A 24,147-nucleotide genomic window follows, 5' to 3' on the forward strand; every position below is an offset into this window, starting at 1 on the left:
ATGAATTAGAATAGTTTAGAATCATATTTTATAGATCAATTTTCTGGTTAACATTTTCTTCTATGCACTTTTTAGTTGCATCCCTTGAAAATCTCTCACAAATTTATCAGTTCAATTTCTTGAGTAGAATATAATAAATTTGTTTATTTTTTAGTGTTATCAATTTAAGTCAATCTTTAGTGCCAATATAATGAAAATCAATTACCATTGCAAAACAGGCTGATAGTCATATTTGATAGTTAACTATTATCATAATTATCCTTTAAATTTTTTGTCTTTAACATACATTTATATGATCATTAAAGAAATTTAAAAATCCATAAAAGTGACACAAATACTTTTCAATTTTATTTTCTGATACTCAGTTATGATTTATAAACTATAATTTATAAATTTTAAAAATGATAATTTTCAAAATTTATTAGATCCTGTTTCAACAAATACAAATGAGCAACAACAATGAGTAAAGCAAAGTACAAGGTATCTATATATATAAAAAGCCAGCGACTAGAATGCCATAATGACCGGAACGACCAGTCACTATGACTCCCACTGCAGCCAGCGAATCAGCCTGATTGGCCTCTCCCACCCTGATTGAGGGCGGGGCAGCTGGCCAACCCCCCCTGTGGACCCTCCCTCCTGGTCAGACCTGTCCCTGATGAGCCCCAACCACCCTGATCAGCCCGCAGCCCTTCCCTCTGGCCGGCCCCACACCTGATCACCCCCTCCACCCCAATAGGGTGCGGGGCCGGCCGGCCAATCTCCTGAAGCCCCTCCCCCAGGCCAGCCCCGCACCAAGTTGGGTCCCCACCACCCGGATTGGCCTGCAGCCCCTCCCCCAAGCTGACCCCACCTCTGATTGCCCCCCCACGCCAATTGGGGGTGGGGCCCACTGGCCAATCGCCCATGGCCCCTTTCCCCAGCCAGCCGGACCCTGATCAGGCCCTGATTAAGGCAGGCTGGCCGGACCCCACCTGTGCACAAATTCATGCACTGGGCCTCTAGTTGAGTTATTAGTGAGAAAGACTAACATGGTACAGTGATCTAAGGGGAAAGAGAAATCTTACATATACACACTATGGATGTTATCTTGAGATAGTTGAAAACCATTGTAAACCTATTTCCTGGGATGCTACTGAGTTAGTTTCTTAAATATATCATTACAATATTTAAAAACATTTGTAGGGCACAAAAACAGATTGCAGAAAATGTAGAATCAGTTTCAGAGACAATATAATATTGCTGGTGAGACGATGAAAGCTTTAGACTAGGATTGTGACAGTGGTAAACAGAGAGAGGAAAAAGTTTTCTACAGGACCTAGTCGTTTATCAGATATAGAAGAATAAAGGTGAGGGAAGATTCAAAGATGAAACCCTGTTTTTTGGTCTAAGCAATTGAGTGGATGGTTGGGCCATTTTCTGTCATGGAATACACTAGAACGGGAGCAGGTTCTTGGGTGAATTATAATTTAATTTTTGGACTTACTGCTGGAGATTTAAAAAATTAAAGAGGAGATACTGAGTAGGTAATAACAAAAATTGTCTAGACATATAAACGGTAATTTAAACTACAGGATGAATAAAATAACTTATAAGGAGAGAATAATTGAGAAGAAAAGAAACTCTGACAAGAGTCAAGTGGAAAATGAATAATAGGCAAAGGAGTTTTTGAGAAAAAGCAAACAAAAAATTACTCAGAGAATAGGTTCAGAAAAGCCAACAGAGGAAGCAAAGAACTTTAAAATAAGAAGTATGACAAATAGAATCAAATATTGCATAGATAAATGAAATAGAAACTAATAAATGGTAGTTGAATTTACTGACAAGAAGCTTACTGATGAACTTAATGGAAGTCATTTTGTAGAAGCGATACAAGAATTTGCAATTACCTAAAAGAATTTTGGGAGGAGAAGAAAGGGTCTAACCAACCGACAAGAAGATTTGTTATGGTGGAAAGGAAAAAGTTAAGACCATATTTACAAGATTGAGTGATTGCTGATAAAGAAGACATTGTTTAGCTAGTAATAAAGAGCCTTTAGCATGCTAACATGCATATAGATGATTGAAGACAGCGGGAAATGATGATGATATAGGCAAGTGAATCTTCAGTAGCAAGAGGAATCCCAAAGGGAATATGGACTTTGGCTTGATTCATGAATCTCCTGTCATAATGGAAATTATTTCTCTGTCACAGGAGTTTTACAAATCAATACACCCCCTCAGATTTTAATGTTGTGAGCCTTGATGGCATTTTATATTACTCAAGGAATTGTTTATTTTGCTAAAGAGAATTTTTAAAATATATTTTATTGATTTCAGATAGGAAAGGAGAGGGAGAGATAACAACATCAATGATGAGAGATCGGCTCCCTCCTGCATGCCCCACACTGGGGATTGAGCCTGCAACCTCAGCACGTGCCCTTGACCGGAATCGAACCCAAGACCCTTCAGTCTGCAGGCCGACGCTCTATCCACTGAGCCAAACCAGCAAGGGCACTAAAGAGAAATTAAAAAAAAATGTTTATATTTGTTCATCCTATTATTTTCTTGCAAGCTTTTATTACTAATTAATCAAAGAATTTTTTGTTTCCCTTTATGTTTTTTTCTAGGAAAATTCCTATATTTTTAAAATCTCATTACAGAGATACTTGGAGCAGAGTCAATCCTCTCAGTTATATACAATAAAGAATGGCATATTGTTGGAAAACAGATCTAAATCCCAATGAATCACATGAAGAGCAGCATAAGCACCAGGAATTGCACTCTGTAAATCAACCCCCTTCTCCTAGCCAAGTCAGTCTGGGTTTTGATCAGCTAGTAGACGGAATCAATAATAAAATTCCATTCTATCAGAGTGAAATTGAAGAAAACACCGTTTTTGTGCCCAGTTCACCAAAGCATTCATTAGATGAAGTACAGCAAATATCCTTAAATGAATTCAATTCTAAAAGCTCAGAGCTCTTCTGTCACCAAGTTAGAAAAACACCAGTAATTGGTTTTAGGCCTTCTGCGCTACCCAATCCTCAAAACATAAATAAAGAAGGCTCTGGGAGAAACCCCACAGGAAAATGTCATGGTGCTGATGTTTACAGATTCAATATTTCACCTCCATCATCCACTAGTTTGGATCAAATTAATTCACAAACAGAACTGGAAAATAAAAATCATAACTACCATATAGGATTTGAAAGTGGCATTCCCTCTATATATCCATCCTTCTCAACTGACTTCATGCCAAAAGAAGAGAATAAAAAGAATAGAAATGCAAACACTGTTGAACCTTCTTCAATGCTCTTTAAAGGTTCTTTACTCCCCAGGATGTGTGAAAGTTCATGGCCAAAGGACAAAGAGGTATGTGTTATATATGTTGACCTAAAAATATGAATATAAATTATTTAATAATATGCTGGATTAATTTAGTAATAAGGGTAACTACCTTAAATAGATAAATGTATTATATTACAGTTTTAAAAAAAGCATTTATTACCCACTAATCCTGTATTCCTAAATTAATGATTTTTTTCTGAGGAAAGGGCAATATAATTTTTATAGTATAATTTTTAAAGTTCCAGTTTCATCAAATCTAAATAAAATATTATAGTATTTACATTTTATTAGATAAAAATACCACAGTTGGAGGTTTCAATGATAGTATTTTCTATTTTATCGTGTTATTATGCACAGAGAAACATACATAAATTTCATTACATTTATATTCTGAGTCACGCTATCATGAATTAAAACTTTAGATTATTATTCTTAGGAGAAATGTCCCTTTATTCATATGCTCCTAAATTATGCTGTTGGCAGACAAATTCTATTGGGATCATTCCAAGAATAGGAAATTAAATAATAATTGTGCAATTCTTCCTAATGATTTCATTAGTAGTTTTCCAATCATTTTAGTAACTATAGACTTTCTTACACAAATTTGAACATTTCTCTGCTTATACTGAGTCTAGACACAAGTAAAGCAAAGTATGAAGAATAAATATTATTGCAACTGTTATTCACAGAGTGAGGCAAAAGGATTCTTCATTTATTTAGCAACTATCCTATATAATAAAAGGGTAATATGCAAATTGACTGAACGGCAGAGCGACCAGTCGCTATGATGCACACTGACCACCAGGGAGCAGACACTCAACACAGGAGCTGCCCCCTGGTGGTCAGTGCACTCCCACAGGGGGAGCACCACTCAGCCACAAGCCAGACTGATGGCTGGCAAGTGCAGCAGCGGTAGTGGGAGCTTCTCCCTCCTCCGCAGCAGCGCTAAGGATGTCTGATTTTGGCTTAGGCCCGCTCCCCCAGGGTGAGCGAGCCTAAGCCATCAGTCGGACATCCCCCGAGGGCTCCTGGACTGCTAAAGGGGTGCAGGCCGGGCTGAGGGGACCCCCCACACACACCCCCAAGTGCACGAATGTCATGCACCGGGCCTCTAGTTTATTATATTCTTAAAATATACATGATAAACTAGAAAATTCAAAGAAGGAAATACAGGACACCTGATTTTAGGAGTAGCATATTACTCAAATTAGCTTGCAAATAAAGAAAGGTAAGGGAGCAAAATAAGAGGATGAGTTCATTGGAGAAGAAACAACTAATTATGTCCACTTGCAGAGGAGGTAGCACCTCAACTAATCTAAATTGAAAATCAATGAATTTTAGGAACTTCTACTATTGATCATGACAATGTACCAAGTACTAAACTTTCCCTTACCACCAAAAACAGCTGTGAAGTTAGACAAAATATGTGAAGCAACTAATTTTAGGTATTGAACAACAGGCAGGATAGAACATCAATTCTTGAGAAAAGGGAAAGTATTGAATGACCAAAAAGGCAGGGAAGAAGAAATAGAAAAACAAAATGAAATAGAAGAAACAAATATCAGCATGGCAGTCTTAAATCCAAAAATATCCATAGATATACTAAGTGAATAGGCTAAGCATTCCAAATAAAAGGGAGAAATTTGACAAGCTAGATAAAAAAGACTTTGCTACTGTCTACAAGGGACAATCTTAAGAAACAAAGGTAGAGATAGGTTGAAAGTAAAAGAAATAATAAGACAACACTCAAACAGCAAAAGAAAGTTGGTGTGGTTATTGATATCAGAAAAAATGCAATGCAGAGCATTATTAGAGAAAACAAAAGGTCATTTCATAATGATAAAAGGAATGATAACAGGGTCAATCAGGAAGACATAATACATTTAGATGTATATGTACCTGACAAGAGAGTCAAACCACATAAGGCAAAAAGGATTTCTTTTAATGTTAATAGTATGCCCACCCTAAGACTGAGCCATTTATAACTTGATTCACAAGAAATAAAACACGACCATATAAATATTTGCATATAAAAATTAAGGTTTTTTTTAACAATACTCTAAAACTTAACCCAAATGTCCATCAACTGAAAGGTAGATAAACAAATCGTGGAATATTCATGCACTAGTATGCCACTAATCTATAATAATAAAAGTGTAATATGCTAATTAGACAAGACATCCTTCCGGGCAACCTTCCGGAAGAAGCCGGGGCTGGGGCTGCGAGGGAAGCCCGGGTCCCAGGTGCCAGAGGGAAGCCGGTGCTGGCAGCCGGGGGAAGGAAGGCCTACTCTTGCATGAATTTTGTGCATCGGGCCTCTAGTCCACAATAAAAAAAAAGATGAATTATTGGTATGTGAGACATAATAGACAAATTTAAAAAGATATGTCATTTAATTGAAAGAAGCCAGAAACAAAAGAGCACATACACCTACCTAATCAATGGTAATAGAAATCTGAATAACTATAGTTTTCAAATAGATGTCCAGACTGATAGAAAGAGATGTGGGGAAACTTCCTAAAGTAATGAAAATGTTCTATATTTTGATTGGAATATTGATGTAATAGTTATATACATCCCTCAGAACTTAAATTATATATTTAAGATTTGTGCAATTTTCTATATGTATTACTTAATTTTATTTATTTATTTATTTTTTAAATATATTTTATTGATTTTTTACAGAGAGGAAGGGAGAGGGATAGGGAGCCAGAAACATCGATGAGAGAGAAACATCAATCAGCTGCCTCCTGCACACCCCCGATAGGGGACGTGCCCGCAACCAAGGTACATGCCCTTGACCAGAATCGAACCTGGGACCTTTCAGTCCGCAGGCCGACGCTCTATCCACTGAGCCAAACTGGTTTCAGCTATTACTTCATTTTAAAAAATCTAAAAAAGCAAAACAGTAGAAATCTTTAAAACAAGATAAAAAAGGTAGAGTTGAATTAATCTTTTCCCCACACCAAACTATATAAATTTAACAATTTTTATTTTAAGCTGATAGGTTGTTCCATTCAGCTAATTGAAGTACCGGAAGGCAGTAATTTGACTCTGGCCTCCTTTTGTGACAAAGTAAAAAAGTAAGTGTTGTTATTTCATTAAAATTTGAAATTTCCATATCTGCATAAATTTGTCTATTTAACATTACTAAAATGATTAACTTGGCCTATAAAATGTTCTGTAATCTTCAGTACAATGAAAAGTATAAATTTATGACAAATTGGATCATTACTCAACTTCTGGCATTATTTTTGTTGTCTATAGTCAAATAAATTTTCTCTTGTGGAAAGCTTTATTGAAGATGTGAAATTAAGGAGTTCCCATCTTTGTCTATTTCACCATGGAAGAAGAACAGTCTTATCTTCAGCAGGGCCAGAATTAAGGCCATTGCCCATAATTTCTGTTTCATATGAACGTCCAGTCCAGTCCAATATCTGGCTAGCTTAGTCTGTACTCCCAGCTGCAGTCCACTGTGGCAGGGGGTGGGGAGGGTCCACACTGCCATGGGTCATGCAGCTGCTTAAGGCCACATGGCTACGCAAACGGATGGGCAAGTGAGGTGACAGAGCAAGAGAGCGAGAGAGAACAAGTTGCACAAGAGAGAGAAAGCTCATTTCTCTATGGATTTTAACTTTCTAAGATTTTGTGCACTTCTGATGGGGTCCACCCCCTAACCAAGCCACTGTTCCCCAGGCTAGACTGACGGGCAAGCACCTTCCCTACAGCATCCCAACTTCCCTGTGCAGGTGCCCATCTCCCCTTTTCTTTGATCTGCAGGAAATGGATGGGTGGTTTCCTGGGGAGGGTGAAGCTGTAGTTTTCTGGTGAAGCTGCCCAGATGACCATGCTTATAATGTCGGGCTTCCCCTTTACTCTCTTCCCATAATTAATATTAACTAGCTAATTATGATGTTAAAAGCACAGAAAGTAAAACCACGGTTAAGTGAGGACCACTATAGATATAAATATTCCTAGTTGTGCAATGAGACAGGTCAAATAACTTGCCTCTGACTATAAAACTACTAAATGGAAGAGCCAGGATTAAACTCGAGACTTCTGGCTCCAAGAAGAAGCTATTGTTCAATTCTCTGGCTCATTTGAGCAAAAAGTAATTGTTCAGAATATACCAATGACTTTTGAGTTCAATTACTTATGTAAAATTCAAAGATGTGTAAAATCCAAAAATTTAAGAAAAGTGGACAGCCCAAAATGGCATTTACCAATTGGATAAGAGAATTTGTTTATCTAATCATTATATTAAGATGAGTGATTTCTAGCTTCAAAAAAGTTAGGCATAAAAAAAAAACAAGGCAAAGAGGTCAGGCTTCATAAGCAATGATAAAGCAAGTAATCATTAGAAAGAGTGAATTTTTATGTGTTATGAATGGCAACGTATTCTTAATTGCTTCACATAAAGTGCTTGTGGAAAAGCTTCAACAATAGTCCTCAATGGTTGTTTCTGGTATAATTGTAATTTTTACCAATTATGTCACAAATCAGCTGCTTATTGTTTTCATATTTCTTGTCTTCTATAGAAAACTCTGCATGATGTTTCTTATAATCTTGTCCTAAGTAATTTTTTCACGGATATTTTTCAGAATCAGAGAAACATATCGTGCAGCTGACATTAATTCCAATTCGGGGAAGATCTGGAGCATTACTACAGCATTTCCATACCAACTCTTTTCTAATGCTAAGTTTAGTATAAATATTTTTATTGGTAACTCAACACAACTGCTTCATTTTATGCCACATGGTAAGCAACCTTCCAAATAAGCATAAAAATCTATAGAAAGCCGGTATAGTCTGCATAGCCTTGAGTCCACTAGTGAAAATCATTAAATGCAGCATTATTAGGTAGTATTTTGCCCTGAAGTGACGTATGAGGAAAACAACTAGAAATGTTTCGTTAACATTTGTTTAGCTATTGTGTTGAAGACCTCTCTTCACATACCTCTCTTCCTGCTATTAAATGATGGCAAGTATAGTAAGTTTTTAGCATATTAAAAACCAATTTCAAAGACAGTCTAGATATATATGAATGAAAATGCATTAGAAATGACTTTAATTGAAATATAAATAAATTGTGAGGAAGAATATACATTGATACATAGAACTATATTAGCTCTGTACAGCCCAACATAATCACTGAATCAAATTGACTCAAAGTTTCTTGGAATGGATCCTGAGGATCTGTATTTCATTAAATTCAGCAGATAATTCTTATTTCTCTAAAGTTTTAGAATGTCTGTAAAGTGGTCTACTATATTACTTCACCTATAGTCGAGTATTTTGCAAAACAATATTAATTCTTTGAACAAAATTTAGTTGCTACTAAGTTTCTATATATCAAGTATTGTTTCTTGACAAATAATCACCCAATAAATATTTTTTCATTGATTATTTTACTTTAATTCTTTTGCTCTTTCTTTCTTACTCCAGTCAAGGCTCTGAGTACAGGTGACTACAAATATAACAATATGTTAGAATATTAATAGGACCATCTGGTTTGAAACTAACAGAAACCAACTTCTGCTGGCTTTGGCAGAAAAAAAAACACACACATTTTTAAAGAATAGAGGGATTTATTACAGAATTTAAGAGTAAGAGTTCAGCAAAAATTGGTAATATGCAGATAAACAAGCAGTCCAAATTTTCTGTATGCCTCTCGCCTCATTTCCTCTCCATGTAATTGCCATTCACATTTCCCTTGCTTTTCCAGAACATATGTAAAGCCTAGTTCTCAAGCTTAAATGCTATTTGGCCAGCTACCTAAAGAAATTTCAATCTCTCCATTGGATCAAATTCCATATTTATAAAAGCAGGATTCTGATTGCACAGCCAAGATCAATGGTTCTGCTACTTGATCCAATCAGAATGGCTAGGGTCATGTTGGTTTCAGTTACTGCAGAAATGAAATAGTTGTGAACTAGGCAGACCAATACTCTTCTTCCAATTTACAATATTTAATTTCCAACATTCCCTCCCCCTCACCATGCATCCAAGAAATCTCTTTGTTAAGCAAGCCAGAGCTCATTTTTTACTTTTATTTTAATTTTAAACATTTTTTAAAAACATCTTCTTTATTTATTTGAGAGAGAAAAGGAGAGGGAGAGAGAAACATTGATCGGCTTACCACTCTTACCCTGATCAGGAATCGAACTTGTGACCATTTGACCCTTCTGTGCATGGGAGGATGCTCCAACCAACCTAGCCACACCAGCCAAGTCCATTTTTTACTTTTATGAGAAGTTTCAGTAAAGTGATTAGGTCATTGTGTTTACTGTTAGAGATGTATAGTGGTAAAGAGGATGTCTATGTTCTCAAGAATATTAAAAGTATTTATAAGAAGAAGAAGGAAAGGGAGGAAGGGATGAAGTAGAGAAGAGGAGGAGAAAGAACACATTCATTAAAATATACAGTGTAGCCAGCCTATGCTATTCTCTTTCTATTTACATTTGAAGGGGGACAGGTATTGTGACTTAACTGACAATAAACAAATTAACAAGAAAAGACAAGGCCTATTTACCTGTGCATAAAAGTTACTCAGTAATAATTTACCTGCTGAATACCCATAGGTAAAGTTTTTTATACCCATTTAATGTAAAAGTGTTTGGGATGAGTGAAGGGGAGCTTTAGAGTTTTAATAGAAAAGTATGGAGAGTTACTGGTATATTGTTTTCTTATACTAATAGATAGGCAGTCTATCTGCTTCCTGCTTCCTGGATTTGCAGGAAACTAGCTCAGAATGAAAAATGGTAGCTATATTTTAAGGAATCTGTTTTTTCTCTGCTTTAGTCAGATAAAAAAAGGTCAAATAATATTTCAAATGTCTTCACTTTAAAATAATCTTGGTGGCTAACATTGTGTGGGAGAGGAAGAAATTTTCCTCTATCCTTCTAGGTTTTTTTGGCTGGTCTAATAAATAAAATCAATGTAAACAATTAATAAGAAAAAGTGACCAAATTTAATGACATGTACACGTGGGACCTCCAAATACATGAGAGTCAGAGACTCCCACATACATGACACTGAAACAAAAATGGGAGATTTGAGTCTGAGTTCACTGTCTCAAGAAATTGAAGAAGGAAGTCATGGACTAAAACAGTTAACAGAGGCAAAGTTTATTGGGAGAAGCCAGTCCTGGAAAAGGTGCAGCTGGGGTTCCAGGAGCAGGCCAGTGTCCAGAGCTTCCTTTCCATGTTATAGTCGGGTGTTAAAGTCTGTAAGTCCATGTGTAGAGCCCCACATGGCCCTAAGCCACGTGAGCGCAAGGGATGTGTTCCCTTGCCACAGGAATGTCAGGAATCCATTGAGTGTAGGGAGGAGGAGAGAGAGCCCATGAGAGGAAGTGGGCACTTTTTAATTTAGGGGGTGGATACAGTCTTGCTAGCTCCTGATTGGTTCTTTCAAAGAATTCTGCCTTAGCAACATCCTTGGGATTGGTTTATATGCCTATTGCCTTGTGATTGGATATCTGCAAGCTGCCTGTCTTAGCAATAATCCATACATTTTAAAGTTTGTGTTTTAAAGTTTTTCTCATGTGTGCCCTTCTTTCCATGCCCAGCTGGGTTGTCTTAGCAATTCCACCCAGCTGGGTTCCCAAGTTTGACTTCCTCTCCCCCATTCCTGACTACCTAGCTTCCCTCTGTCTCCTCAATAGGTTCAGAGACAGCAAGTTAAAATGAGGTATATATGGTATTCTGAGCTAAGGATGAGGTCAGGTTCTTGGGGCTTCAGAGGAGAGGAAGGTCTTTCACAGGACAAAAAGCCAGCAGAGGAAGAGTTAACATGGCTGCCCTATCATATATACATAGGTCATCAAATTTTTACCTGGCCCACATCTAACTCTCATTATGGACAAGGCCCAAATTTAAATGATTTAAGGGGAGGTAAAAGTTTCTCATGAGCCCCCAGGGTCTGGATTGCCTTCAGCTCAAAATAATCCACGTGCCAAAGTGGCACATCTCGGGGAGGCTTGTTCTGAACCCCTTCAACTGCAATCCCTTCACAACTTCTTATTAGTGTTTTACTAGTAATACAGATGTTCTATAAATAGTGTATTGTTGAGGTAAGCAACATCCAAATGTATAGATAGTTTTTATAAATTTATTGGAGCCAAACTGACGGCAATTGCAGGGAAACAAAAATCTCCATGGAATGAGAAAAAGCTTTTGTGAATGACAGTCTTGCAACTTATACATTCGAATCAAAGGAGGGCTACATGAAGTCCACTATTTATATTAGAGTGTTAACTTAAAATTCAAAAGCCAAAATGAGAGACAATAATGTTTTAAGGGTGGGGGGGGGGGGGAAAGTAGGTTTACAGTCGTGAGTATACAAAACACAGTTTATTCTTGTATTATTATTTAATAATTATTGCAGTATTTTCCATACAAACAACTGTAGCTACAACCTGTATTTGGGATCAAAGAAAAGTAATTTGAGAAGCATAGATTCAGATAGAGTAGTGCCCTGATTACCGGGTGAAGGAAGGGAGCTTTTATGAGGAAAGGAATAATTACAAGAAAAAGAAGAAAGAATTCCTATTGCTACTGTGAAGCTGAGTTACTCATGGTTCTATCTTCAGATAGAGAGTCCATAATCATCAGTCCTTGTGGTCAGAATGTCTGCTCTTCTGACGGCTTTACCAAAAATTGCTTGTAAAACAATCTTGGTGTTATCCCAATTTCAAGGTCTGGCCCAGTCCAAACAGTTCAAACTTTCAAGAAGCAAAACATGCAAGGCACTTCTGGAGTGACATTTCAGAAACTATTTTGAAATGGATCCACTTAATTTCAACTTTCATAGGGGGTTGGGGGGATATGCAATATGTAGAAAAGAGGGCCTTTAATTGATGGAACTGGAGCCCGAGTGTAGGAGAAATAACAGTGAAGAAGTAAGATTTAGTGAAAAGCAGTGGTACTTTACACCTCAAAAGGGTGTAAAGGAATAGAGGGGAATGCATAAAAATTATATTTAAGGTGCGGAGTAATATAATTAAAGAATCTCAAATGGGCCTTAGCCTTTCCAGTATGGTCAACAGATTGAGAAGAATTGCATGGAGTGGGAGCCTACAAGAAATGGGAAAAGGATTCTATTAGCAGCCAAAATGAAGGAACAGGTATAAAATCTACTTTTAAAAAGCCATAATTCTTGTTGGCTTACAAAATGGATGAGAAGTTTAACTCACATACTTAATGGTTGGCTGCAAAGAGAAAGGTGATAATTCAGGTTTAGATATACCAAACTTGAAGTAATAATAAAACTTCCAGAGTAACATGAATGTGGTACTAAGAGATATCAAAGCAAAGAACAGGAGAGGAATAATAGCTGGAAACTGGGTTATGAAGTCTTTGATGTGAGTGAAAGATGATTGTAGTGGAAGTGGGGAATTCATGCATGCCCGGTATAGCACAGGGATGCAGTCCTGGAAATGGGAGTGAAGTTAATTAAAGTGAACTGGTGTCTTTGAAGATGTTTTCCTGTGTCATAGACTGGCAACGCTCTCCCCTACTAGTCAAAGCCTTTATAATCATGATTTTGCCTGGGGCCATAACTTTTTCTAGCTTCAATTCATACTATTTCAGTCAATACTCCCAACCAGCAGTGTGTTTAAGATATTCTCTCCCATGTCAAAGCATTTCCACAATCCATAATTCCCTGATTATCTTTACCATTTGTTTCTCCAACCTTTATTTGATAATGTCTTGATCTACCATAAAAACGTACTTTTTAAGATTAATCGTTATATCCTTTCTTTTTTTTTTTCTTTTTGTTGTGACAGGTCCAGCAGTATAATTTGCACAGTAGCCAGTTTTTTCCTTACAAACTAAAAGTTGTGACAGTAAAATGAGCCACAGCAAAGTAAACATATAATTGCTAACAAAACACTACTCAGAGGAATGCAATTGAGTGTTTGCTATATGCTGCTCAAGTTCTCACTGGCAAAAGCTCATCAGTATAGCCTATTGCACTTGCTTACATTGATTGAGACCATAAGGTCACATTCAAAGCATGGAAATGACAAAGATAGATATTGATGATAGATAGATAGAGATACAGATAGATACAGATACACATATAGATATCTGATATATGATATAGATGTATGATAGAGAAAGAGATAGAGGTAGATATCTATAAATATCTACCCCACCCGTGCACTATTGGGGCCGGGGAGGAACGCGGGAGTTTGGTCAGCCAGAGAGGGACTGCAGGAGGACTCCAGGGCGTGTTTGGCCCCATCTCGCTCAGTCCCAATGACCTGACTCCAGCAGCAAGCTAACCTACGGTTGGAGCGTCTGCCCCCTGGTGGTCAGTGCATGTCATCGCAAGCAGTTGAGCAGCCTTAGCATATCATTAGCATATTATGCTTTGATTGGTTGAACGGCCTACTGGATGACTGGACATTTAGCATATTAGGCTTTTATTATATAGGAAGATATATGTAATTTTCAACTATTATTATTTATGACAAGATAGGAGCCCCATACTATTTATCATTTATAATTAGAAACACATTTCATAGACATATATTGTAACATGCAGCATGATTGTGGCTACTATTAAGTAGCATACGCATATAAAAGCTTAGGGGAGAGATTATGGAATGTAAATATGAGAAGAGAAAAGCCTTTACATTATAGTATGCTTACACTTTGAGTTCCAGAGAAGGTGGAGAAGGAAAACACATGTTCATTAAGGTTATTATAATGTTGTTCAAAGCAGAACCTTGGGTAGCTCCTATTTGAGAAAGGAAGAAAAATCAACTTTAGAGAATTAGAATCATTAAGAATTGGAATGGAGCCTGACTGGTGTGGTTCAGTGTTTGAGTATTGACCTATACACCAGGAGGTCACAGTTCGATTCCTGACTGGGGCATTTGCCCGGGATGCTGCAGGCTCAATCCCCATTGTGGGGCATGCAGGAGGCAGCCAATCAATGATTCCCTTTCATCATTTATGTTTATATCTCTCTCTTCCTTTCCCTTCCTCTCTGAAATCAATAAAAAGATTTTTAAAAAGGAATTGGAATTGACAGATTTAATTTAGACTCCTGTATTGCCACTTATCGCTATGTGATCTTATTGGGATATCTGAAGTCCTTAAGGGTAGTCACAGTAGAATATTTTTATGCACAGCTACAATGTACCAAAGATTTTGATATCAGGAATGAGATACCTTGCTCTATTATGTAATATGAAGACAGATTAATAAAACAAAATACAATTTTTTCAAAAACATCTCCAAATCGAACTAAACTAATAAGTCTCATTTTAATTTTTCTTGATGGAACTAGACAGTTCCATCATAATCTGTATATCATTTTTTGTGCTTATATACTTTTTCTTAGCTAATATATGATAAGCTAATTAACTTTATTATTCACCTTTGTTTTTAGCTAATTATCTTGTCAAAGACCTAATTGCAGAAATTCTACATTTTTGGACAAATGACCAGTTATTACACAAAGATTATCTTCTAAGTATATGTGGCCATGAAGAATTTTTACAGAAGTAAGTATCTGATTAAGGTAAATTTTGATCATTGTTATAACCTACTAGTATGTTAAGCAGCACTGACTTATTTTTCCTTTAATCAGACTTTGTACAGCACTATACTCTCCTAATCAGAATAATTAAATCAATTTTGCACCCTTTAAGGTGAATTTAAAATTTTATAAATCACATTGACAGTCTCTTGGTTTTATTTCGTATTTTGTGTGCTTATGGCAACAGGTACTTAACTGACCTGTGACTAGGGTGACCAACCATCTCAGCTTTTCTAGGACTTTGGGGGTTCCCAGGATGTGAGACTTTTAGGTTTGACATCAAGAAAATCCTAAGCAAACCAAGTCACCTTATCTATGATAAGCTTATTAGTACTTATCACAATTTCAAAAATAATTATTTTGTAATAAGTAATTTTAAAATTTAGAATGATATTAGAGTGTTGATTAAATACTGATTTTTAAAAACTATTTTATTACTTTTTTATTTTTTATTTTGTGAGAGAAACACATTGATTGGTTGCCTCCTGCATGCCCCTGACTTTAGGGCCCAGGCCAGGGAGGAGCCTGCAATTGAGGTACATGCCATTTACTGGAATCAAAACTGGGACCCTTTGGTTCACAGGCTTACACTCTATCCACTGAGCCAAACTGGCTATTGTTAAATATTGATTTTTAAAAATCACATAGGGTTTGAGTATATTAAGGCTTGACTTGGGGTGGTGAACACACAACACAATGTACAAATAATGTTCTTTAGAAACGTGCAAACTTGTATAATTTTGTTAACCAGTGTTACCCCAATAAATTAAACTTAAAAAACTTCAGTGATTTAGATATTGTAAAGAATAATAATGAAAATTCTGCTTATTAAAAGAATTTATATCAATACATACATAGGCTGATATACTCAAATAGTAAGCATATCCCTGATATATACATAGCCTTCAATTCCCACTAGGGAATAAGTTACTATAATTAATCTATATTAATACATCAACTTTCTTATTTTAATAAAACCCAGGTAAATAAATTTTTCCAAATAATATTTCCAAAAAATAGTAAATTTTACAATACCTTCTTTATTCAGGAAGCTTTTAAAACAACAAGAAAAGCCTGTTCTCATGTATGTCAGTTGCAAATACTTATTTGGTAGAAAATTCACCTTCTCTTAATGTGCCACAATAACTATTGTCATAAAATTCCTTGAAGACAAACCTTGAAAATATAATCTATATACATAAAGCCTAAGTGACCGTTTGACCATTCGACTGGTAGCTCTGATGCGCACTTGACCACCAGGGAGCAGATGCTCAACTCACAGGCATGGCATCATGGAACAGACAAATGAATCTCAGAGGGAAGGGGTGAAGGGAAGGGTGGAAAAAGATTAACCAAAGATCTTATATTCATGGTAGAGGCCCGGTGCATGGATCCGTGCACTGGTGGGATCCCTCAGCCTGGCTTGTAGGGATCAGGTGGAAACTGGCAATCCAACATCCTCTGAGGGGTCCCGGATTGTGAGAGGGCACAGGCAAGGCGTGCCTCTAGAATCCGTGCACCGGGCCTCTAGTACAACTATAAGAAAGTAAATATTCATCTGATGGAATTGCATAGTTAGTCTAAGCAGGAAATAAATAAAGAATAAAATGTTTAATAAGGTAGATTGCCATTTACATCTCCCCTTTGTGTTTCTATGAGTATCAAAAGACTGACAAAACTCAGTGACTAAATTGCTCCTTCCAGCAACATATTTTTGACGGTGTATCCAATGAGCAAGGAGAAACACTTCAGTAACAATCTTATACTGAGTATTCATTAAAATTCACCTTCTGAATGTATGTCTCCAAATGTAAATCTGGCTGATGTCAAACATTTGATGTAAAAAACAAGAAATTTTTTAAAATATATTTATTTAATATTATCAGTAGGAAGCATCATTCCAAAAGCAAAAGAATTGAAGAATAGAAATTTGGAAAAGTATAATGTGGAGAGCATTTATAATGGACCTTGACTTAATTATTGTTTTAAAGGATAAGTCATCCATAAATAGATAACTCAATTGTTGACTGCTGGAAATGTTGTTCAAATCATTCTACTCTTTTTTTCCTTGCTAATATGAACATAATAGATTTCTAAACTGTTTTCATTGTCATTTATTTCTATTAAAAATTCATTTACCTGGGCTTTATTAAAATAGGAAAGTTGCCAAGTATTACTTTAGATTAATTATAGTTATTTATTCCCTAATGGAAATTTAAAGATATGTATATATCTAGGACTTGCTTACTATTTGAGACCAACAGCCTATAAATACTGATTTTAATAAGTAGAATATCTGTTATTATTTTAATAAGTAGAATATCCATTACTATTTTTTCTAGTACCTAATTTTTCAGACTTTTTAGTTTATTCTGGAATGTGGATAAGAGATATCTGATAATATATATGAGTTGAGGGGAAAATCTAATGGAGAGAAAAGAATAGAAAGCACAGAAAAGATCAATGGTGAATCAAATTCCATAAGGAAATAACAGAGAATGGTATCAAGAAGTCAGATGAAGGGGTTAGAAAGACCAATAGGAGTTCAGGTGAATATGAATTTTAAAATTTTAATACCTTGAGAGATTACTTTGCTTTTGGAAAACTGGAACTCTGATAAAAGTAGGGATGCTTAAGGAAGTGGCATGGAGATGATAGTATTAGTAATAATAATAATAATAAAAACAATAACAATCTATTTCACCGCTGAAAGCTTCTTATGAGCTAGAATTTTCATATTTAGCAGCATTCATCTTCATATGAGAAAAGCATGATTATTCCCATTTTAAAGATGGGAAAATTGAGGCTAAGAAATTAAGTAACTTACTAAATGTTATAAAATTTGAAAGCAACAGGATAGCATGGGTTTATTTGGGTCTGAAGCCTACAGTCTTTCCAGTCTATAGCAAAGCCTCCAATCATGACAAATGGTAACTTGGAAACAAAAGTCAAAGGGAAGTTTCATTGGGGATAATGATCATATATTTGTGCATTAAACATGGGTTTGTAATTCAACATACAGCATTTAGGTCAAACACAAGAAAAAAAAACAACTTACAGAACACTCATTTTCTGACATTTAAATTAAAAAAAAAATCTATAATCAGGAAATGTTTAGAAGTAGTTTGACCAAAATAAAGGTAAATTATAATCACTAAAAATGGACTTTAAATGTAATTTACAGTTTTCTGATTAAACAAAAATTAATTTGTTTTTGGAATTTTGAGAATGTTTAAGCAGATAAATAGTATCAAACAAGTTCTATCCTCTATTGATAAGGCTGCTCCCTATCACAGTTGCTTTGGAGAAATGAGTTAATCTTGTTTTGAGGAGGCAAAGTGAAATTAGATATACAGGGACTGGGACCATGTTGGGGGGATAAAAACCAGGGAACCCAACTAGGTGGAGTTACTAAGACATCCCAAAGGGGCTGGGAAGGAGGGTCATGCACAAGAGACAGAACCCTTAAAATTTATGCATGTTGCTAAGACAGGCAGCTTGCAGATAACCAATCACAATACAGTGAGGCATAAAACCAATCCCAAGAATGTTATTAAGGCTGAATTCTTTGAAAAGACCAATTTGGAGCTAGCAAGGCTATATCCACCCCCTATCAGGCGTCCTCAAACTACGGCTCGCAGGCCACATGCGGGTGTTTTTGCCGTTTTGGTTTTTTACTGTTTTGTTTTTTTACTTCAAAATAAGATATGTGCAGTGTGCATAGGAATTTGTTCATAGTTTTTTTTTAAACTATAGTCCGGCCCTCCAATGGTCTGAGGGACAGTGAACTGGCTCCTGTTTAAAAAGTTTGAGGACTCCTGCTAGATTAAAAGACACGCGCTTCCTCTCGCCCTCCCTCTTTACTGGGAACACGAAGTTTCTTTTTTTTTTTTTTAATATATATTTTATTGATTTTATTACAGAGAGGAAGAGAGAGGGATAGAGAGTTAGAAACATCGATCAGCTGCCTCTTGCACACCCCCCACTGGGGATGTGCCCGCAACCAAGGTACATGTCCTTGACCGGAATCGAACCGGGACCTTTCAGTCCGCAGGCCAACGCTCTATCCACTGAGCCAAACCGGTTTCGGCATGAACACAAAGTTTCTTGATGTTCCTGTGGCGGGGGAGCACATCTTTGTGCCCACGTGGCTTATGGCCATGTAGGTCTCTACACATGGACTAATATACGTTAATTCGCATGATGCTCTCAAGAAACGTTGCCTCCATTAACCATTTTTGTCCACGACCTCATTCTTTGATTTCGAGAGACGATGAATTCGGACTCAAACACCCCACATTTCGGTTTCACTTTGACTTCAGTTTATTTACCTTTTAAAAATTAAATTGTTAATATATTTTTTCTACTTTACAAATAGGCTTTAGAATTACATTTTAGTAATCTTTAATTCCAAATGTACAAATTTTTATTAAGCTCTAGTAGTTTTTTCATTATGTATGGATTGCTTTGAGTTCCTGTAAAATGTGGGACTTAATAAATTAAAAATATATAGCTGTTAAAATATAATGAACTAAGTAGAAAGGTATATCTTCCCCACAAAAAAAATGTTACTTTTATAGTATGATGTACAAAGATTTTTCATTTTAAGCTTTCCTTGTATTATCAGAACTATGCTTCTTCATCTGTCTTGTAGAAAGAGATGCATAATATTTAGTTGCTACTTTTTGCAGTTTCTCATCTATTTTGGATTAGATAAGTTTAAATCCTTTAAATTTAAACTCTTTTTTTTGTCATTCAGATGGTATATATTTTAAAATAGTCACAATAAAAGTCTTGGAAGAATCCGTAGGCAGCAAAATAGCAGACATATGTTGTAGCAATATCTTTACTAATACAGCTCCTAGGACAATGAAAACGCAGAAGAAAATAAACAAATGGGACTACATCAAAATCAAAAGCTTCTGCACAGCTAAAGAAACCATCAACAAAACAAGAAAGCCCACTGCATGGGAGAACATATTTGCCAATGTTATCTCTGATAAGGGTTTAATCTCCAACATGTATAGGGAACTCATACAACTTAACAAAAATAAGAAAAATAATCCAATTAAAAAAATGAGCGAAGGACCTAAGTAGACACTTTTCAAAAGAGGACATACAGAAGGCTCAGAAACATATGAAAACATGATCAAAGTCACTAATCATCTGAGAGATGCAAATCAAAATGACAATGAGGTACCATCTCACACCTGTCAGAATGGCTATCATCAACAAACCAACAAAAGACAAGTGCTGGCGAGGATGCGGAGAAAAAGGAACCCTTGCGCACTGCTGGTGCGAATGCAAACTGGTACAGCCACTGTGGAGAACAGTATGGAGTTTCCTCAAAAAATTAAAAATGGAACTCCCATTTGACTCAGTAATCCCACTTCTAAGAATATATCCCAAGAAAACAAACATCAATCAAAAAGGATATATGCAACCCTATGTTCATAGCAGAACAATTTACAATAGCTAAGATTTGGAAACAGCCTAAGTGCCCATCAGCAGATGAGTGGATAAGAAAACTGTGGTACATCTACACAATGGAATACTATGCTACTGCAAAAAAAGAAGGAATTTTTACCATTTGAACAGCATGGATGGAACTGGAGAGCATTATGCTAAGCGAAATAAGCTAGTCAGAGAAAGATAAATATCACATGATCTCACACATTTTTGGAATATAACTAACAACATAAACTGATTAACAAAAATAGAACAAGAGACATAGAAGCATTGAACAGACTGTCCAACCTATGAGGGAATTAAGGAGGGGGGCGAGGTAAGAAATCAACCAAAGGACTTATATACATATGAGCATAACCAATGGAAACAGACAGTAGGTGGGTGAGGGCATGTGCTGGGGGGTGGGAGCGGCCCGGGAGAGGTCAGTGGGGGAAAAAGGAGACTCATGTAATTTAAATTTTAAAAAGTAGTCACAATAAGTAACTTCTTGTTGAATCAATCAAATCAATCAAGCTTTGAGGAAGTAGCTAAACCTTTAGTACTCACAGTTAAAATGTCAATGGTCAGGATATTTTTTACTATTTTGACAATGGTATATTTATAATGCTCTATTTTTCACTTCTTTCTTAAGTCATATTTTCCTTTCTTTTTTTTTTTTTTACTAAGTTTAGTAAATACATAAAATTTTGAAAAGGGAGCTAATGTAAATAAATATGATGATGATAGGTAGGTAGGTAAATAGATAGATAGGCACAACCTACACATTTATTTACATTTATATTGATTTGTTAAAATAGTGTTCTCACACTTAAATGTGTATACTAGCCACCTGAGGAACTTGTTAAAAAAACATTCTCTTTTAGTTGGTCTGGGCTGGGGCCCACGACAAGACTACATTTCTGACAAGTTTCTGAGTGATGCTGATGTTCATGGTCCCCTGTTTACATTTCAAGTAGCAAGATATTAGAGGCTATTAATGAACTAAGAATCTAGACTATGCACAAAATTTACACGTTTGTGACCTATTGCAAAAGTAAGAAAGATAACTTGCCTAGCAAGCCAAAATTCATTTTGATAAATCAACTATATTGTTATGGCAACTTATTTAATATTCATCTTAATTTAGTACCACAAACTTTTTCTGTCAATTACAATATTACATTTTCTCTCTCTCTGGCTCTTGTTCTGCCTCTCCCTCTCCTTGTTAAATTTTTCTACAAGCACAATAACAAACATTAATATCATGTTTGCATAACTATTCTCAAAAATGCGATATTATATCAAATATAGTCTCAAAAACTGCTTTATAAACAGTTTTAAATAATGTATTATGACCAAAGAGTAAATTAAAGAATAAGAACAGAAAATTCATTAATTCTCTCCTGGGCTTATGGTAGCTTAATACAAAGTTGTCAGCGATATAAAGAATGACATGCAAAGCCAAATTAAGTCAGAATAAATTAAATAGAAAAATAACAGAAGTCATTTTGTTAATTCGAAAAATATTAACAGCTTCCTTCATGTTCTGGTCTTGAATGCCCCACATTAATTACCATGGTAGCAGTGTTCTTTTTAATTCCATTTCCCTATTTCCCATGATCTTATCCATAGACACTCTACTGGGCTTCTACAGAGGCAGGCTTGAAGGCAGGACAAATAGAGGACAACTGGACTCTTCCCTAAGGTGGCACTGCATCTTGCTCTGCATCCAGGAGTAACAATAACAGTACCTTCACCTGGACTTGAAACCATCTCATGAGATTTTTTATTTATAAATATATTTATAATATATGAAGTTTAATGCTACTTCATAATTTTATATCTTACTAGTGGCCTAGTGCACGGATTCATGCACTGGTGAGGTCCCTTGTCCTGGCCTGTGGAGATCAGGCCTAAACCGGCTCTCCGACATCCCCTGAGGGGTCCCAGATTGCGAGAGGGCAGTTCTCAGGTGATGCACCCCGGAATCAGGCTCCCTCCTCTCTGGTTCCAGATGTGTCACCTGAGAACCGCTGCTGCCAAGTCACCGCAGCTCGGCAGCTCCTGCATTGAGCGTCTGCCCCCTGGTGGTCAGTGCATGTCATAGCTACCAGTCAGACGGTCAAACGTTTGGACAGTCACTTAGGCTTTTACATATATAGATTATCTAGCCCATTTACTAGGAGTGCATGGTTTTGTGTTAATTTCTTCTATCAAAAATCTTGCTGTTGGTCTTACTCTCTAATTAAAATTAAAAATAATTGTTCTTATCAGCTGCAGTGTGAAACAATAAAATTTATTGCACTTAAAGCTTTTCCTGAGTAAATCATGACTGTGTTGTGAGTAGTAAACCACAAGTGCAGAATTAGAGGAACAGAATAATCTTCCTTGAAAATCCTGCTTGGACTTATAGTTAGGGCCAGATTTTATGACCTTGCTTTTTAAAAAATTAACAAAACAAAACTTTTCTTTACTTTTTAATTGACTTTTATTAAGAATGTTAGAGCCCAGAAGTAGAAGATAAAAAGGAAAACTATGCTCATTAATAATCTTCCTTTGAAATTGTCATATAGATTCTTAAATCTAAATTATGAAAACAGTATCTACCTCTTTATTCATCACAAGCATTGATTTGTATGATCTGGCTGTCTACTTGTGGGTCTCTTTTCTCTCTTCTGATCCTTCTTAATAGAGAAAATGTTGAATACCATTGATTAGTGTGAAATAGTCCTCTTCAGGAATTAAATATAATTAGAATTTTAAAATAATCTTCTTAAGGAAACTTCTACTATTAAAAAATGTTTTAGCTAATCCTGTGCATTAATTTATTCTTTAAAGATTTTATTATAAATTGGAATTGCCTTTTATTCAAAGTAAAAAATAAGACTATTTAATTACCAGTAAGGAAAAGGCTAGGTTATAGTATATAAATTTTAAGATAATAGTTTATTATTGGAAGAGCAAAGTCATATAAAAGAGAAACATACCTTAATGTATTTCTTTGCTCAAAGTAGGTCTAGACAGTTATAACTTAGTAGATTATATTATTGAAATACTTAGGCTGTTCTGAATGAGTGGAAAATAATCAATTTGTTCAAATTAGCTAAATTAAATACTTAATTTTATTGAGAAGAAAAACTACTTATCTCCCTCTCCCCCCCCCCCCCCCAAGGAATATATACAGTAGTTACAGCACATATTAATTCGAACTAGGCACATTCCAAGTACTCAGTAGCCACAATGGTCTAGTGGTTATTATATTGGAGAGGCTAACTTTGGATCATCGAAAACACATTCATTAGAATGGTCGACCTGCCAAATAGAGTAATGGCAAAGTGGTGAACAGTAGTTTACAGTTCTTAGAAAGTGTGATGTTATTGGAGGCTCTGTATTCCTTTAAGTAACCAAAGACTTAAGTGACAATTCTGGCTTAGTAATAGTTTTTGTTATTGCTAACACACACAAAAAGGACTACATGGTATTTTAAACATGATGCCTGGAGAAATGATGTAGTGAATGCAATCTCTTCTGCAATATACCATATTCCTGTAACATGAATCAGTTTGTTCATAAAAGTCAACTTAATACATGTGAATTTGTCTGGCACATTAATATTTTGCTCCACTAATTAACAGTGGTTTAATGTAAAATACACAGGAAGCTGCTGTCGTAACAGTGACAAGTGACCAATTACCCAACGTGCATTTTTTTCCTCAACTTGGCCTCAAGCTCTGTCTTGAAAAAGCTTACTACAGAATTCTGCACAATATTTGTGTTTTTCTGTTGTGTCTACATTTAGCAGCATCAAAACTTTCT

At 35.9% G+C, this 24,147-nt stretch overlaps 1 protein-coding gene across 1 annotated transcript in view; it reads left to right on the plus strand.

Moving 5' to 3' along the window:
- Positions 1–2,688: 2,688 nt before the first annotated feature.
- PIK3C2G (phosphatidylinositol-4-phosphate 3-kinase catalytic subunit type 2 gamma) overlaps positions 2,689–24,147 on the plus strand; it is a gene marked incomplete at both ends in the record, with an annotated part of 264,212 nt that continues 242,753 nt past the window's right edge. Inside the window, 4 exons of the mRNA XM_079775257.1 lie at positions 2,689–3,351; positions 6,328–6,410; positions 7,929–8,086; positions 14,734–14,848. Coding sequence (XP_079631383.1) covers positions 2,689–3,351; positions 6,328–6,410; positions 7,929–8,086; positions 14,734–14,848 — 1,019 coding nt within the window. The remainder of the gene's footprint in view (positions 3,352–6,327; positions 6,411–7,928; positions 8,087–14,733; positions 14,849–24,147) is intronic.

The sequence above is a fragment of the Cnephaeus nilssonii genome (genome assembly GCF_951640355.1).
Source record: "Cnephaeus nilssonii genome assembly, chromosome: 6".
NCBI lineage: Eukaryota > Metazoa > Chordata > Mammalia > Chiroptera > Vespertilionidae > Cnephaeus > Cnephaeus nilssonii.